This window comes from Poecilia reticulata, linkage group LG10 (genome assembly GCF_000633615.1).
Source record: "Poecilia reticulata strain Guanapo linkage group LG10, Guppy_female_1.0+MT, whole genome shotgun sequence".
Taxonomy (NCBI): Eukaryota; Metazoa; Chordata; class Actinopteri; order Cyprinodontiformes; family Poeciliidae; genus Poecilia; species Poecilia reticulata.
Window position 1 is genome coordinate 5,366,886 of NC_024340.1, and position 22,474 is coordinate 5,389,359.

Consider the following 22,474-nt stretch of genomic DNA (forward strand, 5'->3'; position numbering starts at 1 on the left):
CAAAAAACAGCTGCAGATGTTACCAGAGGACAATCCAGGAAAAAAAAAACAAAAAAAAAAAACATCCATTTCATGCATTAGCAGTGTCAACCGTTTCATCCTGGACAGGTTTCTGCGAAATATCTGCTGTCTGGATATGAAGCGGTTAGCATGTTGTGACAGGTCACATACCAGTCTTCGGTCAGAGGTTTCTTCCAATCCAATGGAAGACTGACTGCAACAGGAAATCCTTCCTCCCCACAGTGACTCTTGATTTGAGTTACCTTTCAATTCCTTTTGCTATATAATTCAATCAATGTGACCAGCGATCAAAGACGGCGTTGCACAATAAGCACCAAGAAAAAAAAAAAAAGATTAATTTCCAGAAAAGAATCAAGTTAAAACAAAGTCAATCAGTAGAAGATCTGAAACCAAACCTTTCTTTAAATTAAAAGGGAACACTTGCATGAAATGATTTACAATCAATTCATTTTGTACATGAACATTTAAGGCGGCAGAGCAATGGAGGTCGAGGAAGCGTAAACACAGGAGAGTACGGGCCGGACCCAGGAGAACCCAACGATTACATTTTGGTGCAAAATATCACAGTGCAGGCTTGAATCTCTGCATTTTGTTTTTCCTCAGAACAAAAAAAACAAAAAAACTTTTACATCTTTCCTGCTCAAGACTCGGACACAGGCTGGAGCGTAGCAAGGCTGGGCTTCCTGTGCAACGCACCTAAAACATGGCAGCAACAGCAGTCTCTTCATCCCAATGGGATGGTTCTGTCTTCCTTTTAGCAGTCAGTTTTATCCGATTTAAGAGAAAACCTATCAACATTCAATTATATATATATATATATGTATATATATATATATATACACACACATATTTTGTCCATAAATCTTTATAAATAAACACTTTGCCTGAAGAATGGGGGGTAATCTTTAACACTTTCCATATCTACAAAAACCACAAGATGCACAGGAACCTCTTAGTGTTGAAAGACTACCAGAAATTAACAGGTTTCGTTCACGATTTCCTGCTAGGTGCATATCGCTCGCTCYGTCTGGGTTGTTATGGTCGCAGCAAATGAGAACTAAAAATCTGCCCCCTTTCCCCAAAAAAAGTCACCACAGTTCACAGTCTATAATCAAAAATATTCTGGAAATCTTCTCCAAACAGAAACAAAAGGGGAACTCTCCGTAGCTGTACCCCAGAAAGCGTGTGCCTACATTCACCTCACAGCCAAATGTAAAACTATACATATTACTGGATTCATATGTACATACTTACAAAACAAAGCAGGAAAACAATAAGTTAAATCTTTTCTTACACAAAAAGAAAAAAAAAAAATCTGCAGATTGTGTACATAAAAAGGCATTCGGGACGAAGCTTTCCAGCACTACAACAGGATCAGTCTTTTTGTCCAGTACTCAGCGTCTCTGAGGTGATTGGGGACATGTGGGACAAAATGGCGGTAAAACCAGTAACGCACCACACCACTCAGCAGCCAGGCATCACCTCAGACGGCCAAATAGCAGCTGCCGCTCACAGTGTCTTCAGTCAGTGTCGCTCAGACGTAACCTCCGATACCCAAACGGATGCGTGGCTTTAGATTCCTCGACCTGAACCCGTCCACAGCCTCAGAGAGAGTAGCCATGACAACAGTGGTACAGAGGCAAATATGGAAACAAAACAAAACAAATAAGGTCCATGTAAACTAGATGCGGGCCTAATTGGGATCACTTGGGTTGAGGAAGACGCCGTTTTGCCCCGAAACGCACAAGATGGTGGCTGTCGCTGCTGGTCACTTCGGAGACAAATCCTGCAGGGAGGTGAAGGGCGAGTTGCTGGACGACGAAGGGGACACGCCCTCCATCTTGCCCGGGGAGTCCGTGGAGGAGCCGATGCTGCTGAGACTCCCGTCCAATAAATCTGGAGAGTGGCTGAAAGAGAGGAAGACGACCATGTTGACTAAAACCGAAGAAACTCCTACAGACATGCTATGCTTTTCTACTTACTCACAGTTCTGAAGTAGTTATTCCATCTTTAGGTGTTTTGAGGATTATGATAATATATATAAAACATATGACATAAGGTAGGGGTGTCAAACTTATTTTCGTTGTGGGTCACATCAAAAATCTGAATGTTCTTAAAGGGCCGGTTGCGGCATTAAACTGTTAAAATACTAATAAATAGCTATTTGCTTCAGAAGTCAGTAAGAGTTTCTTTAAATTAAATATTGATCATGTTTTCACACTAATCAGTCCCTCCAGGATTTTGTGGGGTTTTTTTGTTTGTTTGTTTTTTTGCAATCAAAATCACAGATGTAATGGTGCCAATTTATAAATACTTATAAGGAATTTGTGTGTTTTGCGCTAACGTATGAGGCTAAATGTGACATTATATTAATCACCATATTGATCACAGACTATATTAAACATTAATTTAAACATTTAAAAAAATTTTTTTACCCATTTTGAGGGAAAAAAAARCAGTAAAATCAGAWAAGTGTGGGGCRTTGTTGATTTTGTGTGAATTTTGCAGGGTTGTGAAAAAACTGGAGGGACTTACTGATGTAATCTGGAGTCTAAAGGGCCACATAAAAAAGCTACGGCGGGCCACATTTGGCCCCCCGGCCTCGAGTTTGACACATGTTACATRAGCCGTTATAGAGATAAACATAAAACATGGAAAGACAAAATAAATGTCAATTGAATTCACTTGTCACCAGCTTTCAAATGAGATAAAACTGGTTAAAACGCATAACATGACACTATTTATTGGTCTGATTTGTTACCAGAATTTCAAATACATAAAAAAAAAATTAAAAAAAAGAGAATCTCAAACTTTTTGTGTAGTTTATTTCCGTTTTCCTCCATTACCAAACCTACACTACCTGAGTCAATCTGCTGGTTTCAGCTCAAACTACATCTAAGTTTTAATCTAATCTCCTCAAACAGGAAGACAATTTATTTATTTATTTTTGTTTCACCAAACATCGTGGCGTCTGTCTCTTACCAGGAGCTGAGGTCTGACAGGTTGGACGCGTCAGACGACAGCATGGTGGTGGTTCCCTGGAAGAGTCTCTTAGGCTGGCTTTCCATCTCCATCTCCCCTGTATGTTCACAAAGATCTTTAGCTATAAAGATAAAGTAGTCAACAAACACAAACTACATTTAACCTCTKTTTCTAAGCAATAACACAAAACACTGATTTTTCTCCGTATGTGTCGGTAACGTTTGCCTTCGACAGAAACGGCTTTGAAAAGATCAATGTACTCTGATCCAAGTTGGAAATCATTGGAACTGCAAAGTCAAACTTGGATTTAATGTTTTCTTTCAGAAAAACGGATCAGGGAGTACAGGAAGCGAGTCTCACCTTTGCGCTTCATCGGGCCGAGGATGCTGGCTCTGATGCAGTTGATCGGACTTTGACTCCGTCGGCTGAAGAGAGCAGAAGCGTCAAGCAGATTTCTGACTGGCGTGTCGTAGCAGACGTTTAGGAAATGTGCAGCTTCGTTCACGTTACGGTTTCCGTCAGAAGACGTGTTATTCGAGTTATGATATTTTGAGAAATTCACTTGTCAGACAACAGCTTTCTGAAAATGTGTCTTAAGATTTTCAGAAACAAGAACTGGATGCAAAACTTGAATTTTACGCTGGATCGATTCTAATCCATACGGTCGAGCACAAACGTTCACCTTAAACTTTTAATAAAAGCGACGCTAAAGGTCAATAAATCTGCCAAATTATTCATTCTTGTTGGTCACCATCATTCAAAGCCAAAGAATATAAGATGTATTTACACACAAAGATTCTTTAGAAGACGTTTCTTGCTCTGTAATAATCAGTGGAACGAGCCAAAGATTACAGTCATGGTAAGGAGACCTTCCAACATCAAAACCTTGGAGTACATTACCAAAATAAAAGGTTAAAATAACAGTGAATGTCCAGAAATACAACACTGGTTTTACTGATCCTTAAGAAAGGTATAAACATAAATCTTATTTGTAGATGTGAGTTTCTAGGGAAGTTTTGACGCCATATAGACTAGGAGTGGGGTGTCCAAAATGCGTCTCAGGGGCCATTTCTGGCCCTTGAACTGATTAATTTTTGTAGTCCCCCAAATCCATTTCAAGAAAGATTTAAATTTATTAATTTTTTTTATTTTTAATCACTGTAAAATTAATTCTGACAATTTTCTTGCAATGGAAAATATTAAGTACAACATGAAGTCTTCGTCTATTCAGCACCAAACTTGTATAATAAAGTAGAGCCACGTTTTATCTGGGAGATTTTTACTGAAAGGTCGACTTTGCTGCATCCAAATCAGCTTTTGCATATTTTATTAAGCTCGGCTAAAATGTAGCAAGTATTTTGAAACAAAGTGACCAGAATCCTGTTCTTATAACCGTGATTTGTTGAAAACTAGATGGTTTGCTTTGAATCACAGCAAACTTTCAAAATCCTTTTTGGAGTTTTGGATGTACAATGAATAACGTTCCTTTTGCTTAAATAAAAAGACTAATTTATTTGCTTGATTTTTGTAGGGTTTTTTTTTTTTTTGGTTTGGTTTATTTGGCCCACATGACAAAAAGTTTGGACACCTCTGGATTAGAGGGGAAAAAAAAACAAAACAAAAACAGAACAGATCAACAATAGCTGCAACTCCAAAAACACATACTGACCTGAACCGGCGCGTTGGGCTGGGTATCGGGCTCGGCGTCAGACCGTTGCTGCTGACTAGTATTTGTAGTGAAGGAGAGAAACACTGCTGCTTGAGGGGGACGGGGAAAGAAACACAGAAAACATGGTGATGAGGTCACCAGAGGTCTGCTAATTGGTTACATCTTGAGTTTTAAAAGATGAAGACAAAGACCCGTCGCGGTAGATTCTGGTAAAGACCGCGCACCTTTTTTCCTATTCCTCTGGTCGGGGACGGAGCAGGCGACACGGGCACAAAGTCGATCCGCTTCGGAGACGAAGACTTCTCCATGTCGTTGTCGCTCTGCGGACACAGCGGCACCAGATGCTGAAAGCAAGTAAATCCCCCGACGCAGAACGCCCTCCCATGTGGGGGGTACCAGGGAGTTGTAAGTTAAAAAGTCAAAGACTGTGGGAGTATTATACTACCGACTCAGCCTGGACTTGAAAGACCGGTGGCCCTGTTAACTCCCAAACGTTCATCTAGCACGCTTTTTACTCGTCCTCACCACATTCATACAGAGAGGACGAAAAATGGCCTGGGGCCAAAGCATGCCTGCACCACACAAACACAGCTGCTGCTGCTGACTCTGAGGAATGCCCCTGCCCACGGCCCACCCCCCAAAATAAACAAGAGCAGATCCACCACAACAACAAGGGTTAAAGTTGTTGTTTTTTACCAGACTAAGGCTTTCCTCCCAAGAGTGGCTCATCTGCATGGCGACTTGAACTCCCCTGTGTGGACAAAAATATGTAAATCAGGTTTGTAAGCATTTCAGGTGAGACCAACGTCTTCGCCCGGCTGCTGACGGGGTTCGTACCGCTCGTGAGCAGTTTCTCTGTTCATCAAGTCGACTCCCTCTTCCTGTAAAGACAAACAAGAAAAGCAATGACTACAAAAGTCAGTGTTCTACAACTGAAATAAAGTTGATTTTGTAAATTACAATGCAGTCTGCAGACAACACTGGTGCCAGACTAAAAGCTTACAAACACAAATGGCAAACTAAGTGCAGCTAGAACAAGAATGTAGTTTTACAAAGCTGCACGATGGCTAAATACTGAAAACTTAAATGTTAGGGACTGTTTGGGTTTTGTTTTGGCACCTGTTGATGTCTCCTAGATATAGCTTTCTAAAATAGAATCTGAGGAATATAGGAAAAATTAAGATTAATAGTCAAAATCCTCAAGTTTTCTACAATACTACGCAAATTCCATAACTTTTTATTGAAAGAGACTTTTCTAATAATAAAAAGCAAAGTCTTCTCAATAAGGAAGTCAACAGTGGTGACATATACATGTATACTTACTTGTTTTATCTGGTGAAGCCTGGTGCTGGGCACGCGGATGGGGGATGAAGGGACCTGAAGCACAGTAAGAACATGTAGTGCTGTGGGACTCAGGCTTGCACTGCAGCAACATGACAGAGTTGCAGAAACGTACCATGTTGGGTCTGTTGACAACTGTAGTGCTGTTCCTGCGACAACGTAGGACCTCTCTCTGGAAGACTTGAGCGTTATCGCTGCAATGACAAACGAAATGTGTCCGTCAGCCATCACGCCAAAGTCGTAATGTCAATTCGTGTTGTGTTAGAAAGAGAAAAACTCATTCAATGAAAGATGTGTGATTTAGGTGGAGGAGGGGGAAAAAAATATGAAACTATTGCAGAACCTCAATCCGTTAATCATGGGTGCACTGTTTGATCTCCTCAGGTGTCCATCGCTTTGGACTAAGGCAGCTGGGATTTCCAGGTCCAGCTCCATCTTTTCTTGTGGCATGACTCCGGAGTTGTTCATTCTGCTCGACAATGCTGCCCGTCACGGATTCATGAACCTGAAATGGCGGCCCAGCTCAGTAATGCTACATTACTGACCCTCGAACTTTACCCGGCTTTACATGATTGAAATTAATTTTGGCCAAAATCAAAGCAACTGAGGCGACATGAGCCGAGCCAACTAGCACAATGTTAGACGACCCAGAGCGATATGCAGGGCCCCTTCCTCAACGTGACAAGTTAAGAACGGTTTCTAACCATGACAGTGTTTTATGCGCCCTTTATGCAGCTCCAATTACGCTGTTCAAATTCTGCCTGCGACGTTATGAGCAGTCAAAAACTTCCCAGATGGATGGTTAGCATGCCGTGGCTACATACTACACAATGCCCAGTAGCTGCTAGCTGCGGACCCGTTAAGTCTGCTGGTGCAAGGCGGCAGGGTCTCAGCGAAGAACCGAGTTATTACTACACTTAGCCTCCTAACACGAGCCAAGTTTAGCCAAACTAACCTAACAGTTGATTTATGTACAGCTTTAATTCTCCTGTAAGTCTAATTTGGATAGCTCTATAGGAACGACGCTGCTATGAAAAGATCATCATACCTCCTAGCTAGCGCAGCTCAGCTAGTGTTCCACTCATTTTCGCTACCCAGATGGTTGAGCTAGATAGCCGGAGAAGCTAACTAGCAACGTTAGCATTGAAGTGCCATCACTTATTCCTCTAAACGTTTTCTTCAGCCAATATGCTAACCACTTCGGCTCGCAGAACTAACTAGACTCTGTCTACTAAGAATATTGCCCTTAGAATCAGTAGCATAATTTATATAGTTTCTGCTAGGTATGTACCGCCAAGAATGAACCAGAGTCCCAACAGATTATTACATTGAAGCTAAGGTATTAGCACGAAACTTCACGCCCCTTTCAACGTTAGCACAGCTGTCCAATGAGGCCGCTCCATTTGCCGGTGTGATACCAAATACTGTAGGCTGAAAAAAAAATAAAAATTGTTGGTGTCCTCATTTATGTAGCTAATAATTCTACAAAAATACAATAAAACAGAATATTTTTCTCAATAGTATTCTGTTGACATAAGTAATTTTTAAACATATTTAAAAATTACACAAATTGTATTGTTTCAAAGTTTATTTTTTAAGCAGGTACATACGTTTAGTTACATTTTAATTAACACCGCCAGTGTATTTTTGTTGTGAGAGACCAGCATAAAGTAGCGCATTACCGTGAATTCGACGTTAGATGACTCTTGGGTTTTCTTTCCCCCTTTTTAAAAATTAAACATCTGAAAAGTTGCATTTCGGATCCAATGCATGCTTCATGCCACCACCTACCATTAACATCATTATGGCGTGCTCAAGGTGAAATGCAGACCTTCTAACACCAGAGGTACAAAAATTGTACTCAAGTAAGAATATTGTTACTTCAATAAATTTTTACTCAGAAAATGTAGAAAGTAGCCGTCCAAGAAATTACCCAAATAGGAGTAAAGTATTTGTTTTAAAGACTACTCAAGTACTGAGTAATTGTTGCCTCGGACTTTTTTTTTTTTTTTTGTAAAGCAGAATTAACCCTAACCCAATTTATTAAGGCCAAATAAATGATAACTTTGTTTTGGAACAACAGAGAAATAGTTTACCGTTACAGCGCAGGTCCATCGTCACGCTTCCATATGGGAAACACAGAAAACAGCCCAGGACAAGTTTCCGGTTCCTTTTCTAGGCCTCTACCTAAGATACGAGCCAAGGACACGTGTGTACGTACGAGCACGTGCGCGTGCATGCGAACAGCTAAGAGATGAAGGAAAACAGCGTCATTTATTCCTAGCATGATCAAAACCTAATCGCTTAATATGTCAAACTTACACCATCAGATGGACAAAAAAAATCTAAAGCTATGTGAAAAATTTAAATAATTCATATATGTGCAATAAAGCAAAATTAGGTAAAAGAAAAAAAAAATTCAAATAAATATCAATATAAAACATGAAACTTGAAAACTGTAGGTGTGTGTTTGGTAATTTTTTTTTGGTTGAAACAAGCTTGCTCTTCATTCAGTGAAGTTATTAACAGTGGGTCAGTACAGCACAGCAAAAACACTTCTAAAAGTACTTTTTCCTCCAAAGTTACTCCAGTAAATGCGACAAGTTACTACCCAACTCTGTCCACCATACATCAGGTTTTCAAAGCAGGCCAAAAAAGTAAAAAAAGAAACAAAAAAAGGTTGAGTTCTTTCACAAATTTGCAGTCTTATTGGCTTCTGCCAAGCTTAGATGTGTCCTCTCATATGTTTATCAATGATTATTTTGTTTTATTACCCCAACATCGTAACCCACCATAACAGTAATACTTTTTTTTTTTTAATAAATGTTTGGCACCTTTGAAAAACTTAAATTTATCAAAAGGGCAATAAAAGTTGAAGCTCTCAATAAGTTTCTTTAAAGAGTCCTTCATGAAGGGTATCCTTTAGCAGCCTTTGTTTCAGTTGTTCAACAGATGCCTCTGACTGAAGACATGCAGTTGTAGCATTAAGGTGCATTTTGACTATGTAATTAGAAACTATAACCCTTGTACAGAAGTGCACGAGTCACAGGAGGGGGGTGAAACATTTAATTGTCTGTGCAGAAACGTTCAGGACTACAGCAGAAGTGAACAAGGGCGTTTATTGTGACGTTAACCAAACAAGTACAATCTCAGACCCTGTTTAACCCCTCAACACTCGCCCCCGGAAGCATCTCATCATTTTTCACCTGTAAACTTAGGATGCTTCGCAGTATTTAAAGTCCCCCCTCATCTATTAAAAAAAAAAATTAAAAATAATTACTGGTAGTACATGGAGAAGAATTTTACAGTTCAACAGAGGGATATTTCATCTTTAGCATGCCCGTTGGGGACAACAGCAAACATTTAGGAGTCATTACAACAAGAAACATTTCAAAGAAAGTCTTTGCACATATGCCAAAGAAGAGTTCAGGTTTTGTTCAAGATGGACAAAAAAAAAAAAAAAAAAAAAAAAAAAAAAATCATACCAGAAATATTTTTGTTCTCTGTTAAGAGCGCAAACCAAACGGCTGCAGAAGGTTTCTGGTGAAAGCTGAGTTGCAATAAAAAGCGACATTTCTTTTAAAACAGGAGGCTGAAAATCTTTTGGTAGCTCAATTGTTAACATTTACTCTAGCAGCATTTCCCTGAATAAATTACTCAATTAAAAAAAGACAACATTAAAAAAGTATCAGTGTGGGAACATAAGAGCGTCATACTAATTTGTGGTGGGCTCGTTTCTATCTTAAGGCAATCATGTGCAGGTGCGCGGCGTTGGAAACAGAGCGGCAGGACCACAGCCTCGGCGTATCCTCTGGGACCCTGAGCAGGCTCAGCGTTCATTATGACACAACATGAAGCAATCAAATACAAAATGAATTGCAAAGGGGGGGGGGAGAATTAACCATACATTTAAAAAACAGTGTACTGAAGTGCCTCTCATGCCTTGTACTTCTCCTTCCCTGTTTCACTAATCACGCAGATATGCTGAAATGGAAAAACAGGACCGGAAATATTGAAGCATATCAAACACATTTTTCCCATTTTTAAACACAAACAAAGCCACTTGGCTCCTTTTGTTTACATTTATATAATACTCACGTTCAGATCTCTGAAGTACTCGTTGTAGTCTAAAGCGTATCCCACCACAAATTTGTCAGGGACCTCAAATCCTACAACTACAGCAAAAAAAAAGAAAGAAAGAAAGAGAAAAACTATTTTCTCAACTGTAGATAGTATAACAATTGACACATTATTGAAAGTTTATGATGTACAATTTAACAGAAAAAAAAAAACKTACACATTATTTAGATGAACTGATTTTAGAAAAACGGGAACTAAACTATTGTATTTGTTCACATTGTGGAATGTAAACCCATAAGCCGTCTGAGTAAATCTCAGCTAGACAGTTAAAGTGAATTCAGGGTGTAAATGTGTGAGCTGTGCTTCCCCTCACTCGTACGTTTGTAGTTTTACAAAAGGTCTGCAAGGTTTAAGACATTTAAATAAACTGCAATATAAGGAAACTAACAATAAATGATGTCAGCACAACGTAAAACTGAAAATATATATATTTTTTTTAAATCTACAACCTTAAAGAAATCTGCAATCCTCTGATGTTTTCCAGGTTTTCCGAGGACATCCTTGCATTCCCAAACCAGCTGTGAGATTCATTTGTGACAGCTAAACTTCAAGACTATGTGCAACATTTCTAAACTGTAATCTAGTTTGTTTTTTATCTTGCTTTTGAAATAAATTTCTTCTTCTCCTCGGAGCGGCCTTTCAGTTCATGTCCGTACAGAACAGAACATCAGATCAGAACGTATCAGTCTCCGTCTTCAAAAGGCATTTTGCTTTTGTCCCTAATCACTAATATTCCAGTGATCTTACTTCACATACATTTCTAAATTTGAAGAAAGGAATTAATGAACCCTTTAGTTTTGTTCACATTACAGATCCAAGAAGCAGATCTGGCTGCTACGCTGATCTTCTTCCCTCAGCTGTATTTCAGAAACTCAATTGCGATCCAATATGGTTTACATAAGGATTGGAGCAAAACTTTCATTTTTAATCACTCTGCTGTTTGGGATCTTCACTGCCAGACAATTCTTAATGTTGGGAAAATGAACTAATCATACRACAAATCCTCAAATTTCCAAACTTCAGCAGCCGCGTGAAGAAAGTCACTTACAGTCCGGTCGGTAGCCGACACTCCGCGGCGTTCTCTTCACCAGCAAACTAAGAGCAAAGCATCAGTCATTAGAAAGAAGAAACTGCGGCGCAGTTTACACGTGTTGGCATTAAAAGGAAGCTGTTTGGGTACCTTGCTACTTTAACCATTTTGGGATTGTACTGTTTGAGTAGCTGTAATAACGTCTTCATTGTCTTGCCCGTGTCAATTATATCCTGAAGACAAAGCATGAGAGGAGCTTATGAAAGTGGGATCAAAGAGACGCTTTGCTTTATTACAGGATGAGAGGAGAAGGAAGACGATACCTCCACAATTAAGACGTTCTGTGCAAAAGAGAAAAAGAGAATGTTAATATTTAATCACGGAATTTGCATGCGTATCAATCTGTTGTGGCAATGTGATGCTACTTGCTACAAGTGGAGTCAGTGAAAATGTGTGGAAGCATACAAAAATATATGGATATATTAAACTAAAACACATGGCCGCGTTACACATGACAAGTAGTTTATTTTGGTAAGAGATTTTAAAGTGGTGAACAGTTCAAGCAAATTTGTAATTTCAAATGTAGATTTTTGAAACGCGTTCTCCTCTTTCACCAGATCTACTAATTTGTGAACACTTGTGTCAGTATTACTCTATAAGCAGCACAAAGATATACTGAATACTGATGTTAGACAAAATCAAAGTTCGTAATTCTAGTCCTTTTATACAAAGGGAATGTATACGAACGTATAAGAGTTGATGGGGCAAATTATAAAGATGTACAACTAAACTAAAGAAGAGCCTGTAAATTTTTCTCTTCACCACAGAATTCTTGGATCCTTTTCATGCGCTTTCCGCAAAATCCAAATAAAATACACAACGATTTGTTCTGTTGATACGCTCACTTGAGAAATGTGGTCAGGTATCAGAATGAAATTTGTGGTTTGGATCGTGAGACAGTGGGAAACTGTTTGAAGGCTATAAACACATGCATCGCATTGTACATTTAGAAATGGTGACAATAATCCCGGGCAGTGCCAGAAGTACTTTTAATGCTCTCTTCTCCATACTGACCTTTCCTGTCAGAGTTGACAGATCGTCTCCTCCGATCACTTTGATTTCACCGGTCGACTGGTCGTTCTGTAAGGGTGAGAAGACTGGTGAGCTAACTGAGTTACCATGCTGTCACAGAAACTGGAAGTACAAGCGAGAATTAGTGCCTGTCCAGGTTGAAACTGTTTAAAACTTTATCCAGTATGTTGATAAAACATGAATGTTGTTGTAACTCATTTAATTAAAGAGTATTGTTAAAATACATTAAATAAATTGAAGTTCCTGGGGCTGGCAAAGAGCAATCCAATCTGTTGCCTCAAAATATGCTGTAGGGTCTGACAAGGAGATGTTCATTTATAACTTTAAGTAGAATTTAATTTGAACGTGCTTTACTTTGGATCCATTTGAATACAGGGCATAATTTAAAGATAACCCATGATGAAAAAAAAAAAGGAACGCAGCATAATAATGATACTTAAATGGTAAAAAAATAGGAAAGCTATCAACATCCCACAAATTGACCTTTTAACAAATCACTAAAACCATATAAAATTCTGCAGAGATTTGTATGAATTTCTACAATGTCAGTGTTTTTGTTTTACACTTGCCATCATCTGAATTACTTTACAACACTGAGACTGTATAAATCCTAAATGACGAAGGTTAATTTAGGTACAAGGGATCTCTGGGTTTATGTTGGAGATGTTCTATTTTCTTTTTTGGGCAAATGACTGAACATCAAATGAAAATGTGTGATTTTGTGAGCTCATTTCATGCTGCATTTTATTTTAATCACACCGTTTCCATGCAGCCTCCTGGGAAACCCTGGGCGACCTTGACCAAGCCACAGATAAGCTGGAGAAACTCCTCATGTACTGTTTGCAATCATGATTTGAGCTGCTACAGATGTAAATAGCGGCTAACAAAGGGTGAAGTGATTTATTACACAGTAACTCTTGAGGCGAATGAAGTCCACTGTCATGGGGATGGAGCGGTCACTGTTCCTGTTCAGGGCTTTGATGTAGTCCAGCAGGTCTGCAAAAAACTTGTAACCCCCTTTAAGAACGCAAAGGGCCACGATGTGGTGGCCCCCCATTTCCTTCATGATCTCCCTCGCCAGCCTCTCTGTCCTGAGATAATGTAGGGGGGGAGATGGAAACACAGTCAGGATTATCAGCTCTGTTTTGTGCAACCGTCAGCCAAAATTCCTCTTTATTTTCCACTTGCTGCAACAGGAACAGCTGTCTTATCTAAAGGGAGACACAATCTTCTTAACAAGATATGAGAAACTGCATTTGTGTCTTGCAATTGTAGTCTCTCCTCTTAAGCAATTAAATGTTTTGTTATGTTTCAACCACAAACTTCCCTGACAGAAAAGTCCAGCAAGAAAAAAAAGATACATAGAAGATACAAGATTAAATAAGAAAATTTAAGACGTGCGATTATCATATTAAAGGCCATCTTATTTTTTAAATGAGACATTCTGGCATTTTAAGGCCTTAATTTTAGATACACAAATGTAAGACTTTTAAGGATGATAATTAAGAGTAAAACAAGACAAAGTACAAATACATGGCAACATTTTAAAATTTTTAAAACTATTGAAAAAGAGGTGCCATTTTTCTTCTGCTTCTAAATTACCCACTAACTTCTATTGGTTCATCTTAACATCCCAAAAAAAAACATGAAAGTTTACAAAAGCTTTATAACAATGTATAAAAACTTTATGTGGTATGTATACAATTACAAGGTATTTTGTATTTAAGTCTGCAGATTTACCTCTGAACATAGCTGATGAATATAGATTAAGTTGCATTAAGAAATACTATAACCTGATGTTGCAAAAAGAGAAACTAGGTAATAGACTGAACTCTGGGACAGACAGGCTCTGCAGAGAAAACCAGATAAACAGTCGGATCTGAATTCTTTTGATAGGTAACAGAGGAAGGAAACTAAGTGGAAGTAAGTCAAATGGTTGGCTCAAGTAAAGGGGAGGTTGTCACACTGTTGGAAACAACAAACGTTTTAAAGATGCTCTGTGTTCTTGTTCTGTGCAAAGGGGTTATAATCTAACCCAGTATTTAAACAGAGCAGCCACCTTTTGTTGACCTTGTAATTTACCGTTTTCACTAACTTGTTTTGAGTCGTTAAGAACAAGCTGACCCACCTGTCCAAGATGAGTCCGTGAGGAATATAAACCCTCTCCAAGTCGGCAGCGTAGTGCTTGGGTATACAGAAAAGATCCAAGTCGTAACCCTGCTCCTCATCGCTAATCTGGAAACAAACAAACAAACAAACAAAAAAAAAAACCTAAGAAACGCTTCAAATCTTCGAAGTTGTTAACCTATAAAGATCATCCACCAGACAGAGGGCAGTAAAACCTTCTGTTTTACAACTCAGACAGTTTATCAATCACTAAATAGAGGACACAACCCATTTGTTAAAGATTAGCAAGTAACCGCGATCCCCCCCACCCACGGTGCTCAAAAAGAGGGCCTTACATTTCCAGACATCCTTTTACCTGCTCTCTGCTCAGGGGTTTACCTTTGAGGAAACACTTTGTCCCAGAGAAAAACATGTCAACAGTTCTGCTGTGTTCTCTGAAAACTCCTATGATGCTTCAATCCTTTTCCAGTTACATTTTAGAAAATTTAATTTCCTGTCGGGGTCAACTGGTAGACAGAATAACTGGAATCATGTGACACTGAGAAGCGAGCGTGAGAATGATGGGATGCGGTTCTGCAAAGACGCAGCGTGGAAGTGGAAATCTTTAAAGCATATTAGCTGATACGGCTCCTACTAGCCCAGATGGTGCATGCTAAACTACAACGGCTGCAGATCATACTTGGATTAAACCTATTCAGCTACAAAAAATAACGACTGATAAACTAATATGTTCTGATGGTCACATGACCTGAGATTATTTCTACAATCATTGATCTGAGGTCACAGGAACAAAAACAACTTTAAGTTTGTGATTATACTGAGAAACCTTTGGTGCCATTTTAAATCTGGTGTGGCAGAGAAAAACTCCCGTGTCTACAGATTTGAAGCAAACTTACTGTTCAACCAGTGGTTCTGTTTTGCTTTCCAGCACTAATCACAATCTGAACTGCGTCGACCATTTCTTGGAAAACAGAGAACTGGATATTTGTTTGACTTTCTTCCAGCGTGGGGTTCGTCACAGCGCCATAAATCAAATATTACCGAACCATCTCATCCCACACGGCAGGACTTTGTGCTCTGAAAATAAAACTACACGGTGCATTGTATGTCGAACGCATTTCTGATCCATAACATCCTGAATAGAGTTCAGCCCGAAGCAAACTTTCAAAGACAAAACGAGCGCTGATTCAACCAAAGGGGCATACAAGTTCAAATATCTCAAACTCAGAGCACTACCACAGAATTAGCTGAATTTTTATGTTTATGCAAGTACACCACGGCTGGGGTTAGCCCAGAAAACCTGCTAAGCTCAGTGCCCTAGGCGGTCATTCATGCCATGTTTTTGAGTTGAAAAATGCTTAAAGTTGTCATGAAAATATCCCTTGATCGTCATTGGAAGACTGGACGATTAATACCCAAACACCAACTATAAAGTCTTATAAAAGGTAATGACTAAGAAAAACTAAAATAAAAAAAACGATGCTAAGCCTGGTGGGGGCACAAGTAAAGCCTGGTGACCCGCCAGGCTTAAAATACACTGTGAAAAACCCTGCAAGGATTTAATATATTCTGGTTTCAACACTGATAATGCTGTCCGTTATGCCGTAACCGTCAGGTAAAATCGTGGTAACAAGATGCCAGAGAGAACTGCCCCTTCCCTACCTGTTGCTGGTCAGTTTGGAAAACGACGGCTTCTGAACTTTTTTTACTGTTTACATACAAACTGTGGCGATTTGGGGATATTTCCAGTCATGACAATGTGGACAGTTACAATGCGAAAACTAAAAAGAAAAAACTTTTAAGGCTTAATTAATTGTACAGGATAAGCTTAATGAGACACGCATCATTGAATGGATAGTTAAAAATATTTTTAAACTGTTAATATTATGACTAATATTAAAAATACTGACTCCTTGATTTTAAAAAATCATATTTCATGTTAGACAGTTTTTTATAAATACAATGAAATTGTGATGTTTTTACTCATCTGCCTGGGGCAGACATTAAGCTGTTTAGACAAAGACTTCACATAAACATGCTTTTTCTTTTTAACCTTTTAACCCATAGGATTAACTTAAAGTACCTAAATATCCATTTTGTTTCAGTTCAGAGTTCGGCATTTTTTTCCTCTAGTTGTGTCGGATGAAGTGATTTACAAAGCAGTGGGAAAAACAATTAAGAAGAACTAAAAGAAAACACAAAAAAGATGTCCTACTTAATTAGGATTAAGACAGTAAAAAGTAAATGGATGTCAAGTAAAATGACTGGTGCATTTTACTTAACATCCTTTTATTTTCCTATTCCTATTATTATTTATTTCTATTATTATTTATTATTTTCCTTTTCCTGTCTGTTACAGAGCACTAGTTTTCTGTGAAGTCTGACATGCCTGTTCCAAATGTGAAAGTTTTATTTTTTTCTCACACAAAGAAAACAAATGTGTTGCAATAATGTGGTTTCTATGTGCAGCAATAAAAAAATAATAATAATTACAAACTCATCTCGTTATCAATTGTCCCTTGCATGTATCCGATTTTCACTCAGAAAACRGCATCACGGTTCATGCAGTTAGGTCTCAATTTTGATACATTTAATGAGTAGGTAAAATAAATAAATAAAAATGTCCGATTTTCTGTATTTTACCAGCCGCTCAACAAACTGAGAAGATCAAAGAAGTCGATTAGGATCTCTGGATGACTTCTTGGTCTTCCAGAGATGCCTTCATAGCTTTAAGTTATGAAGACATGCGTGTGAAGTTGTTTTTCTTTTGGTTTCCCTGTAATGTGTGTCTAAAGGTTTCCAGGGTCTACATGCCTCCTGTCCAATGCCCCAGAAGTCAATGTGTTCATAGTTTTCCTCAATCAGAAGTCGGCATGCTGCATTTTGATCAACTCGCTGACTGTTCAACTTTTTTTTTCTAGTTGTGTCGGATGAAGTGATTTACAAAGCAGTGGTAAAAACAATAAAAAACAAACTTAAAACTGCATTTTAACAGTTTAGAAACTATAGAGAGAATTAAAATAATCCGATTTGATGCATTGAAGTCAGTAACCATTGTCTGGATTGTCTTTATTTAGGGTGAAAACACGAGAATGCCGCTGCACATCAATAATTACAATACCTCGGTAATTTATCCTAATTACGAACCAAATGCGCCTAATTGACTATTAAATAAAGTTTTTCTGAAGCACGTCCTTCTGTTACTAGGTGTAACCATATAAACAGTCTGATTAACTCTAAATAATCGTGTAATTGCACAATTACAGCTGCCGACAAGCGCAGAGACCCAGACGTTTTGTTTTGTGAGTTTACGCTGAACCGTATCCCATCGACGTCACCGAGCTGAACGTGGAGAGCGCGTGCCTGACCCCAGCCGCAGGCCACGCTGTTAAGGACTGAAAATGAAAGGACAGATCGTTAAATTGTACAATGCAGTGCACATTCAGTGAACTCTGAGTCTCAGTACAGCGTGCTACTCCCCTGGGCTCAAACAGCGGTAACACCCGAACGCCTACCGTCTCTTATTTCAGTAGAGGGAAGAACTCACCACAACACAGGAGCTCGATGTCGCCATGTCAGTATCGGTCCCCCAGCGTTAAAATGCTAAATGTTCTACCTTGGTCTTCTGCTAGAGAAGACAACAATTTTATGCTCGGGTTAATTTCACAGTCTCGTCAGACACACATGGAGGTGAGTGAACCGTAACAGAGCTCGTGTCTTTCCGGAGCTTCTCTGTAGCTTTGCTACCCGTCCTGCGCACGTGATTGGCGAGCCCCGCTAGCCAATCACGTGTGAAGAAAAGACTCGACCCCGCCCCTCTGCGGCGAGGTTGGGGAGGGTTTCACGAGCTAAAGAGCGCGAGGCAGCTTTGACTTTCCAGCTGCGCGAGGTCAACAGATTTCCGAGTTGTTTTCATGTGTAAAATCGTAGATGTGGTTTTAAATAAATTGCTATTTTGATTCGTCTGACCAGATTACAGAAGCGGTTAAAGCCTTTTCTATAAAATCCCACTGCAAACATAATGCTGTAAAATCAACATATTTTATAAGAAGTATTAATCCATTTAGAAGCAGATAAGACTCAGACCCTGTATAAGCAAGAAGCACTTACACATTGGAATACAGTTAAGTTAAAACACAAGTTTGTTATAAATTAGCATAATTACACAAACAAATTAATCGAGTCTAAACTATTTAACCATATAAGCTCGGGTAACTTTTGTGCTGTTCGTGGCTGTACTTTAATAATCAGACCAAGTTTAATTTGTGGCAGCAACAGGTGGGTCTTGAACACAAGCTCCCAAAACAAAGGCGGTAGTTTTCATCGCCTACCGACAGAAAAGGAAACAAAAAGAATTTGGCTAAAAATTCTAAACTTGAACAGAAAACCCAGAAGTGCTTTATGTGTGCTCATTTCATTGTGCGGATAGAAAGCCCAGGGAAGAAAACCCGCATCTGCATCCGAAGCAATCGAGTCAGTGAAGTAGCTAACTTTGCTAGTGCGGGTTATTTGCGGCCATTTCTTCAAGTTGCCATCCCTCCCCGCATTAGCTGTAGGTAGCGGTAAAACAGTATTGCCACATTTAAGCTGGTGTTCCCACATATTTTATAGCCTAAAAGCTCTGACGAAAGCCGGTTAACAAGTTGCTAACATGTAAACAAATGACGGTTCCGGTTAGCAGCGGAAGTCGTGCCCATAAATCTTGCAAAGCCTCATGGGGGCTAGGAATAAGGTAGATACAGATGAAACTGTGATCTCTGAACTGCGCCAGGCCAGTGAAGAAGAGAAGATATCTGAAACGCAACAAAATGAGGTTCAGCAAGTGGAGAAAAAGCTGTTTATGGAACCTGAATATGAGAAAAGGAGAAAGGCAGAAATGAACTGGAAGCCCTTATAAACCAACTATAAAAGTACTTTCCTCTGTATGGCATTTGTCAGTTTTTTTTTTAATCCTAAGATTTTAAGATAATTTTAAGTTCACTGTTCTGAAACCTTAAGAGCAAATTTAAACTTGATTTTTAATAAATATAATTTATACACTGGAAGGCTTGGGATGGATATTTTGTCTGAGAATATGAGCACTTTCAAGGTCCTGCATAGCCTTTTGCCTCAGATGCAAAAATATGTTGTTATATTTCCACAAATACGTAGTTCAAAGTGGTCAGCAAATAACTAGTCTGGCCACTGCCTTCCTACCCATTTCTGCTTGATTTAAATCTGGCTAACATCTCAGTGTGGGCTTCCTGGCATTCACTCCGATTATTACAACGGTAGAATTTCAACCGGGCCAATCAGCGAACTCAAAGCAAAGTTGTGAATGATGACATTTATTTTCTGCACTGTCTCAAAATTGTAGTCTGCCTGCAGTTTTAGCAATGGCAGCGAAGGAAGTGAACAAATTCGTTCAGTCCGTGTTGGCCACGTTTCCAAATACTTAACTAATATTGACATCTCGGCATTTCTCTCTTTGCAGTGGAGGATGTTTTCAGCACAAGCAATTTCTAGTTGCTTTACATGCGTCACTACCAAACTTTAACAATACCAAACTTTAACAATACCAAACTTTAACAATTGGGTAAAGTTTAAAACCTCAACAGAGTCCACGCCTCCAGGAAGGCAATTGTTTTTGAATAACCAAGAACTCAAAGCCTTTGTACGAAGTGAAGCGTAGGAAAAGGGACTGGTTTTTCCCAGGCTAGCAAATAACTACTGGGATTTAAATCCCTCTGCATTACCATCAGTGCAACAATAACGTATAATCCGTCACAAAATCTTCTGATAAACTCAACTTTTATCATTTCTCCTGTTCACTGATTGGGCCAGTCGAGCACAGGAAGGCAATGCCCAGGCTAAGGCTCAATTTTAAAATTCTTCCTTTTTGCCGCTAAAGGATTTAAATGCTGGAAACCCTCGGACGTTGATATAGGTATCTTAAAAGAGGTTTACATGACCTCAGATAGTTTCATATATTTAATATTCACAATGTTTGAAACATGGCTGAATAAATAAAAGAAAACTAATTTTTACAAAGATGGATACAAATTCACAGATGAACTGAAAAATAAAAGTGAGAGAGCGAGAGAATGGCACCAGGGAGCGAAGAGGAATGACAAACAGCAACCCTCAGGAATAAAATAGAGACAAAAAGACTAAGCACATTAAATGAAAAAACATAATCTAAATAAAATTATTAAAAGCAGAGAAGCTGGTCAGAGTTCTGAGCTGCCGTTCTACACCGACAGTGTAAAACAGCAGACCTACTTGACCTCTGATGACCCCTAGGCCCCCTATTTTTAATATCTTTAGAATGATAGCAACACAAACCAGCACAAACCTAGCCGAATTGATTGACACTTATTTAGTTTGATTTTATAAAAGTGGGGGGGCTGGTTGACCTTTAAACTTTCATTAATATCTTCAAAGCCAAAGCAGCACAAACAAAAAATGTTGTTGCACAAATGGTGTGCAAACGTTTGATACCAATTTTGTCTGATTTCATAAAAAAAGGGGGGGGGGGGGGTTGGCCTTTTGACCTTTAACCTTTCATCAATATCTTCAAAGCCAAAGCAGCACAAACAAAATATTTTTGCTGCACAAACGGAGTCGAGTTAATTGACACCCATTTCATCTGATTTGAAGAAGGTGGGGGCGCTTGTTGACCTTTGATGACCTCTAGAAACATTTCTTTATATCTTTAAAATGACAGCAGCACAAACCAGCACAAACGTTTGACACCATTTTTGTCTGATTTGAAGGTGTGTGTGTGTGGGGGGGGGGGGCAACTTCACTCAGGTCACATATTCCCGGCATTTGTGGTTTCAGAGATAATTTCTTCGCTCTCGCAGGTAGGTTAAACATCCAGGTCCATTTTGTCTTTGGGAAGACTGGCAAAGGCAATGTGTTGTGATGTCTTCGTTGACAACGAGTTAGCTGTGGTTTCTAAAGTTAACGTTCTCGTCCTTTGAGTAAGCCTCCACATCCAGGTGTATTTTGTCATTGAAGTTCTCAGAAGCAACAAAGTTTTTTGACGACATCCATTCATCCATCTTCTTCCGCTTATCCAGGGTCGTGTTGCGGGTGTAGCAGCCTAAGAGGGGAGACCCAGACTTCCCTCTCGTTAGCCACTTCTTCCAGCTCCTCCGGGGGAATTTCAAGGCATTCTCTGGCCAGCTGAGAGACATTGTCCCTCCAGCGTGTCCTGGGTCTTCCCTGGGCTCTCCTCCCGGTGGGGCGTACCCTGAACACCTCACACCTTGTGTAAATTCACGCAAAATCAACAAATCCCTGCACTTTTTGGTGCAAATAATTGGGAGTTTATTGCAGATTTTTCTCAAAAATGGTCAAAAACGTTACTTGTACTTAACAGCTGCCTCAACTTGAATTGATGTCATATTTAAGTCCATGATCCATACAGCGAGTAATAAGCGCAAATAATCTGATTTGGTTACGTGTGTATTTTGAAACTTTTTCATTTGTGACTTGAAATAGATGACCCTCCTGGCTGAAACTGAAAATATTTAAACAGTTCAGAACCAGCGTTATAGTGTAACTGAAGGTAGTTTCTCAAATTGTTACATTTTTGTCACTTGGAATTAGAGAGATGCAATGTTTACCAGCTTGATCGTGTCTTTTTCTTCCATGCAGACTTTTCCTGTGTATCCATGATTTATGTCAAAGTTGTTTTTTTAAAGTAGTTTATTCAATGAGTTCATCGTTTAATACAACTTTCACTGCTGGTTCTGAGAAGGAATTCAGTAAACCACCAACTTAAATACAATTAAAGCCAGCGGTTTGCATGAAAAATATAAAAACACATTTTAGCTGTGGTCCTGCGCCATCACAGCTTTCTGAAATGGTTGCATTACCTCCTCGGTCTGTTATATAGCTCTCCAGATATCTGAAAGTTATCTTCTGAGGCGGTGGAGGTGAACTAAGACGACGTCCAAAACATACAGCGAAACAGCTTCTGAGGTCGGGCATTAAAAACCACAACATGTAGGTACTGATTGTTAAGAAATAATTTCATGTGGGTTATGTAATTGTCTCGTTCTATTAAAAGAACACTTAAAATT

The 22,474-nt window shown here is 39.1% G+C and overlaps 2 protein-coding genes across 3 annotated transcripts; both read right to left on the reverse strand.

The window, feature by feature from the left end:
• Positions 1 to 387: 387 nt before the first annotated feature.
• Positions 388 to 7,383, reverse strand: pabir2 (PABIR family member 2). 2 transcript variants are annotated; one of them, XM_008419705.2, is made up of 10 exons: positions 6,357 to 7,383; positions 6,129 to 6,207; positions 5,996 to 6,049; positions 5,510 to 5,553; positions 5,369 to 5,423; positions 4,897 to 4,992; positions 4,673 to 4,758; positions 3,364 to 3,428; positions 3,004 to 3,124; positions 388 to 1,928 (listed from the first exon to the last, which is right to left on the reverse strand). In XM_008419705.2, the coding sequence occupies exons 1-10, from the start codon at positions 6,479 to 6,481 to the stop codon at positions 1,790 to 1,792; spliced, it is 864 nt and encodes a 287-aa protein (XP_008417927.1). In that variant the 5' UTR covers positions 6,482 to 7,383; the 3' UTR covers positions 388 to 1,789. The 2 variants fall into 2 exon arrangements, with proteins under 2 accessions (XP_008417927.1, XP_008417929.1); XM_008419707.2 differs by having other exon boundaries at positions 3,004 to 3,100; positions 6,357 to 7,381.
• Positions 7,384 to 9,905: 2,522 nt separating this feature from the next.
• hprt1 (hypoxanthine phosphoribosyltransferase 1) lies at positions 9,906 to 18,178 on the reverse strand. The gene is made up of 9 exons (XM_008419708.2): positions 17,950 to 18,178; positions 14,404 to 14,510; positions 13,183 to 13,366; positions 12,258 to 12,323; positions 11,507 to 11,524; positions 11,334 to 11,416; positions 11,202 to 11,248; positions 10,112 to 10,188; positions 9,906 to 9,997 (listed from the first exon to the last, which is right to left on the reverse strand). Exons 1-9 carry the CDS (start codon positions 17,974 to 17,976, stop codon positions 9,950 to 9,952), a joined length of 657 nt encoding a protein of 218 aa, XP_008417930.1. The 5' UTR covers positions 17,977 to 18,178; the 3' UTR covers positions 9,906 to 9,949.
• Positions 18,179 to 22,474: the final 4,296 nt, after the last annotated feature.

Excerpts from the sequence above, each read along its gene's own strand:
- pabir2 (XM_008419705.2), bottom strand. The coding sequence starts at position 6,481 with ATGAACAACTCCGGAGTCATGCCACAAGAAAAGATGGAGCTGGACCTG. Across the intron at positions 6,050-6,128 it reads TTGTCAACAGACCCAACATG|GTCCCTTCATCCCCCATCCG; the intron begins GTACGTTTCTGC and ends ACTGTGCTTCAG. Across the intron at positions 1,929-3,003 it reads CTGTCAGACCTCAGCTCCTG|CCACTCTCCAGATTTATTGG; the intron begins GTAAGAGACAGA and ends CCTCTCTTTCAG.
- hprt1 (XM_008419708.2), bottom strand. The coding sequence starts at position 17,976 with ATGGCGACATCGAGCTCCTGTGTTGTG. Across the intron at positions 13,367-14,403 it reads CACGGACTCATCTTGGACAG|GACAGAGAGGCTGGCGAGGG; the intron begins GTGGGTCAGCTT and ends ACATTATCTCAG. Across the intron at positions 9,998-10,111 it reads AGTACTTCAGAGATCTGAAC|CATATCTGCGTGATTAGTGA; the intron begins GTGAGTATTATA and ends TTTCCATTTCAG.